Here is a 5,799-nt window from a genome sequence, read left to right on the forward strand (position 1 = left end):
GCCGCCCCTTGGCCCTTATCACTAAAGGGGGCTTATCAGTTTTAATGATTTTTATGTTTTCAATGTAATGTTTTTTTTTTTATAACTTATTTAATTAATATTCACTTACAGATTAAATGATTAAATTAATTAATATTAGGTTGGGCTCTAAAACTGGGCCGTAAGAGTTGAAGCCCGGCCCATTTAAATAGTACCTCGTTCCCGCCTTTTTCTAATTTTGAACTTCAAGAAATTCCATCTGTCCTGATCTAACCGTTCTCTCTCCCCTGTTTCCGCATATCTGGATTTGCAGAAAGATCGGCCTTAATTCAACTCTACTCTCTCGATTCTTTGCAATTAATGGATCCTAAACTCTCCCGGATTCCAGGTATTGATCTGTTTTGTTTTTTGTTTTCTCATTCATTTCTGCTTGATTTTGTTACTGATTTCTCTCAAATTTGCTTCAAATCGTCAGTGAAACCTGTTTCTTCTAAACCGAAATTCATCCGAAAGCCAGCCTGTGAAGCGCCCCAAATCACTGCCCTTCAACCTCCTATTTCCAGGTTTTATACTTTATTATTCTCGATTTCATTCGGAATTTCCTTGTTGAATCATGTTCTTCTGTAGTAGAGTATGAATCTTGTTGTTACCATTAGGCAGAAACGAGTTTTTGGAATTGTTCGGAGCTCAAACATTCCAATCAAATCAGTAAATGAAAATCCCTTAGCTAAGCCCTTAATTGGAGCTGTTAAGAAACAACCTAAATCCACTCGATTAACTCAAATCGCCGTCAATGCTACTGCTGATCAGAAGAAGATCACTGAAAAGTTGAATCCGAGGCCAAAGAAGAAGAGCCCTAGCACCAAGCAGCAATTTATGGAAACGGCCATAAAGGATTTGCGTGTTATGAACGACGTTGTGGAGCCTCAGACGCCGGTGGCTAGGCCTCGTTTGCATAAGATGAGAAACGCTGGCACCCCTTATCAGACTGCGGAAAAATGCAGTAATTGTCGTTTTGACAAGATGGAGACTTCGTCATATTGGGTTGCTCAGATCAAATTGGCTGAATCCGTTGGGAAGCATTTTGTGTCAGCTGATTTCTTTCGCCTTGCATATATCTGCAATGCCGAGGTAGTGTAAATGACATATTCGAACATCTTTATCTTTACCTCTGATCATATCTAGAAGAGCTTATAGCATTAGTAATGCTAGAAAAAGTACTTTGATTTTGACCATTTTTGCAAAAGGCTGTTCATGGCATGTCTTTGGAAGTGATTATGAGGTAGTCTGGACATAATTAGAATTAAATTAGTCAGCAAAAGAAGAAACAAGAACGTAATATCATGGCTTTCGTGTTTCTCTTGAATTTTCTAGAGTGGCAGGTCTCACAGCTAATTCCTTCCCATGCCCCCCAACCCATAGTTAGAACTATAGAAAAGAGAGATTATTTCCTGTGAAACATTGAGGTGCCAATATTGGTTTAGTATCAAGTTCCTGCCCGTTTAATCTGCGAGATCCCATATCGATGGAAGAGAGAGGAACAAGTAGCAGCAAAATCAATAAATCTTGAAGTGGTGGATTATGAGATCCACGTCGGTTAAGGATAAGAATGAAACATACTTTACAAGGGTATAGAAACTAATAGACGTATTTTAAAAATTTTGAGGAGAAACTCAGAAAGGACCGCCTAAAAAAGAAGACAACATCTTATAGATGTGGGCTGTAGTAGTTGTATAACTAACTTTATTAGAGAGTTTTATTAAAGAGAATCTTGTCTTGTGAAACATCTAACTGGATAAGTATCTTCTTTTTTCTAATTTCATGTTCATCACCTTTCCACTCTTGAATTTGTTGCCACTGTGCCATCTATTCTTAAAATACGACTAATTGTTGGCCATAAGAACAAGAGTCTTCCTGAATTTCTCCTTGATCTTTTGGGTCTGCTTAGAACTCAGTTTTTACATTCCCATTTATATTGATATCTGGTCTATTGCAACAGCCGATCAGGAACCTCAAGGTCGAGCTAAAGCGTTACTTGACTCGGCATGAACATCTATCTATGAAAACTGAGTGGAAGGATGTGAGTCTTAGCTACGGCTTACTTCAAGATGAAAACATTAGCGGCCCCCACAATCCGTCTACTAAAATTTGTGACAGTGAACTCAACGAAGGTAATCAGACTACGGCAATCGAATCTAGGACCCCAGAATTCAGTAGCAGTGAATTCGATAAAGATGAGATTGTGGGAACTGATGTTGGTGAGCTGGAGACATGCCAAAGATGTCCAAGTTCTTTGCCTATGGAACCAGAACAAACCCATCAAACATGACACCGGAATTTGATTTTGTAGCCTTAGTTCAGCTTGTGTTCTATAAATGCATCCAATTTTGTGTTTTGCATTGCCATTTTCATATTCTATTTTGTATACTAGGCAAATGATTTAAAGATTGCTTGATATTCATCAAATCATACATGATACGGATTTGTGTTCCACTTGTCACTAGGAGTGTAAAGTGATTGGATGGGGGTTGGTTTGAGATCGAGCCAATGAAATCGGTACTCGGAAGACGACATTCAAAGGTACATACAAAATCACTCATAAATTTTATGGTTTAAGCTAATCTAAGACTCTAGTACTGACTCGAGAGTTGGAGTGTAGGTAGATTAACACTACACTCGTGTTCACTTTTTTTTTTCAATAATGCATAACCAAATTGAAACTACCCGACATGGATTGATTTGGTTGGATCGAATGGTGTCTGAGTTTTGTTTGGCTCCTAAGCTGTTACATGGTAGGTAGTAAGAATCAAAGATAAGGCTAAGTTTGCTTGAACAGAGTAAAGTGAGTCCATCAATCAGCCTCGGGCGCTCACTAAGAAAGCAAAGTTGGACCCATTATAGGAAAATAGAAAGGACATCACATAATTGTCCTTTATAATTGGTCCCCTCCCCATTTTGCAAGGCTTATGCGCATACAAAACACCCCCATTTAATTTGATTGATCCAAACACACTGTCAACACCTTGTCCCCTACCCGCCACACCACCACCTCATTTGTTGTCGCAATCGGCCCTCTCTTAACACAGTGTTAGAACCAAAACGAACATTAACGAAAACATTGCAGTTGATAGTAAAACTACATATAAATACCATTATTCAAAATGTTTTTGTAACCGTGTAAGTCCACCGTTAGTAGCTATTGTCTGCTTTGGCCTTATATATCATCGTTAGCTTCACCATTTTAAAACGTGTTTGCTATGTAGAGGGTCCAGATCTACTCTGGCCAGTGTCTCACACTGTTTAGCGACAGACTTTGATACCATTTGTAATAGTCTTAGCAGATATTGTCTAGTTTGGTCAGTCTGACTGTTTTAAGATGCCGAGAAAGAAGGGCGGGGGCAGTGGAATTGATATTGGGCCCTATGATGGGTTGAGGATATTGGACACGAGCCATAACGTTGAACAGCACAATATGAGGCCATTTAGCGAACAAAACATGTCGTCCCATAAATCTTATAAAACATTGATTTGATATTTCAAAGGGAGAAGGGGACAGTGACAGCCACCGAGCCCAACTAGGCCCATTTCATTTCTCAAACATAAAGACTTCTAGATTCTGTCTTGTTTGGTTTTTGTTTTGATGAAAATAATTGAGTTTTATTTCTGTTTCTTTCTCACTTTACAACTTTAATCAATCAAACTTTATTGTTATTGATGTTTTTTTTAAAAATATTTTGTCTTAGATTATGTTCATTACTTTATTTATTACTGTTAAATTAAAATGTATAATATTAAATTTATTTATGGTATGATGATAATTGTGGGATCATGTTTGGGTTTGAAATAGAGGATTGAAACTTTGTTAAAAGCAAGTAATTATTCCCATGTCATCATGGGGATACCATTTGTCCCCCTCTAAAAGTAGGACCCACAGCTCCTCCTTATTTCTCCTTTTTTCTTTTTTTTCTTTTTTTCTTTTTTTTAATTATTATTAACCAAAAAAACAATAATAGAACTGGTTGGATTCCTCTGTTTGGGCACATAAATAGGCCTGAATTACACCACTATTTTCAAACACCTTTTTCAACTTCGTTTTGAGTTTTTAACTTTGATTACATTTACGGATGTACCCTTCAAAAAAAAAAAAAAAAAAAGTNATTGGTGATTCGAGTAAACCTAACTACAGTTCACAACCGGATCAAAAAATTGGTTAGTTTGTCAGATTGTTCTTATTTTTTTTGTTATTCAAGAAAATATATACTTATCTACTATGCAGTACATGAATAACTAAAATATCATAGAATTTAAATATCAAACGTTCACAAATCACTGAACTCCATTAGTTTACAAAGGATAAATATTTTTTATTTTTGTAATAATCTTAAAAATAGGGTTGAGTTGTAACCCTATTTTTGGTTGGTCAAATTTTTTCAATTTTCTAAAAAATCTTCTCAATACAAATTGGGAAAACAAATGATTGTACCAACAAACTTTTATGATTTGTGGTTGAATTTTGGAGTCAGATGAAGATCCTTAATTATAATATGGATTAGTCAAAGTTTGGAATTAGAGAAACTCCTTAATTAGGTTTATTAGTGTTTAAATTAAATTAAGATTTTGAAGGAGGGAGAAGAGGAGATGAATGTGAAAGTGTAAATAAAGTAAAGATGAGGGGTTGGGTTGAAAAAAAAAGAAAAGATAGAAACACATGGACATATGAGAAATAGTAGGAAAGATGGGGGCGATTAAACCAAAAAAAATAAAAAGAAAAAGGAGATGGAGGCTAATACAAACAAAATCTACCCGACAACACACATATTCATTAAACTGTCAAATAAAACAACATAACCATAAATTTGGTTTAATTAACACTTTTTATGTTTTCACTTTTTTTTATTTACTTTTTACTTTTTTTTTTTTGCCAAGGGAGTGGAGGAGCAAAATGTTGAAAAAAAACATATAAATATAAATAAATACAATTTATAAACTAATAATTATATTCTTTGAATTATAAACTTACACAATTACTCGTAATTATATTGTTGTTTTTTGTGGTAAATTATTAATATTTTGTTTGAAAAATACCTTTAAACTTAAAAAAATATATTTTTAACTTGGTACGTAATTACTTGAAAAGCTCCTATTTTCACTAATATTTATATTTAAATGTGAAAGCTTTGTATTAAGAAAATAAAAAATAAAAATTAAAAAGTTAATTGGATTTTAGTGAGGGTAAAATCGTGATAATATTGGAAATGGGAAGAGAGAGAGAGAGAGAGAGAGAGAGAGAGAGAGGAGAAGGGCAGGGGACAGTAAGCGTTTACGCCTTTAATAAAGTGTTTTCTATTTTTTCTATTTTCTTTTTCTTTTTAAATATTTTTTGGCGACAATTGTTGGTGTGACCTCTCACTGTCTCTCACCATGATGTTACGTATCTTTCCTTTTTTATTTTTATTTTTATTTTTATTTTTATTTTTATTTTTGCTTCCTCCTTCTATATTTTATTTATTGTTGTTTTTAAAAATTATACAATTATTATTTCTTTCTATATTTTCATCCCCACGTGCACTATAATGGTCGTGTAAAGCACACACCATTTCTCCTCCCTCTAAACACACCACCAAATAAATTCCTTCTTTTCAAAATTATACATATTTTGAAAAAAATTAATGAATTGTTTTAAAAATATTCGGGTTTCTTATTGAATCTTTAAAAAAGTCATTACTATACTTAAATTTTAAAAAAATAATTTAAAAACACTTTTAAACTTTTTTAAATAATTAAAAAAAATACTAGTAGAAATTAAAAAAAAAAAAAAAA

At 33.8% G+C, this 5,799-nt stretch overlaps 1 protein-coding gene across 1 annotated transcript; it reads left to right on the forward strand.

Annotated features, from left to right (window-relative positions):
- Nucleotides 1–260: 260 nt before the first annotated feature.
- Nucleotides 261–2,501, forward strand: LOC111796018. The gene is made up of 4 exons (XM_023678699.1): nucleotides 261–367; nucleotides 455–542; nucleotides 636–1,110; nucleotides 1,979–2,501. The coding sequence occupies exons 1-4, from the start codon at nucleotides 340–342 to the stop codon at nucleotides 2,306–2,308; spliced, it is 921 nt and encodes a 306-aa protein (XP_023534467.1). The 5' UTR covers nucleotides 261–339; the 3' UTR covers nucleotides 2,309–2,501.
- Nucleotides 2,502–5,799: the final 3,298 nt, after the last annotated feature.

The sequence above is a fragment of the Cucurbita pepo genome, chromosome LG05 (genome assembly GCF_002806865.2).
Source record: "Cucurbita pepo subsp. pepo cultivar mu-cu-16 chromosome LG05, ASM280686v2, whole genome shotgun sequence".
NCBI lineage: Eukaryota > Viridiplantae > Streptophyta > Magnoliopsida > Cucurbitales > Cucurbitaceae > Cucurbita > Cucurbita pepo.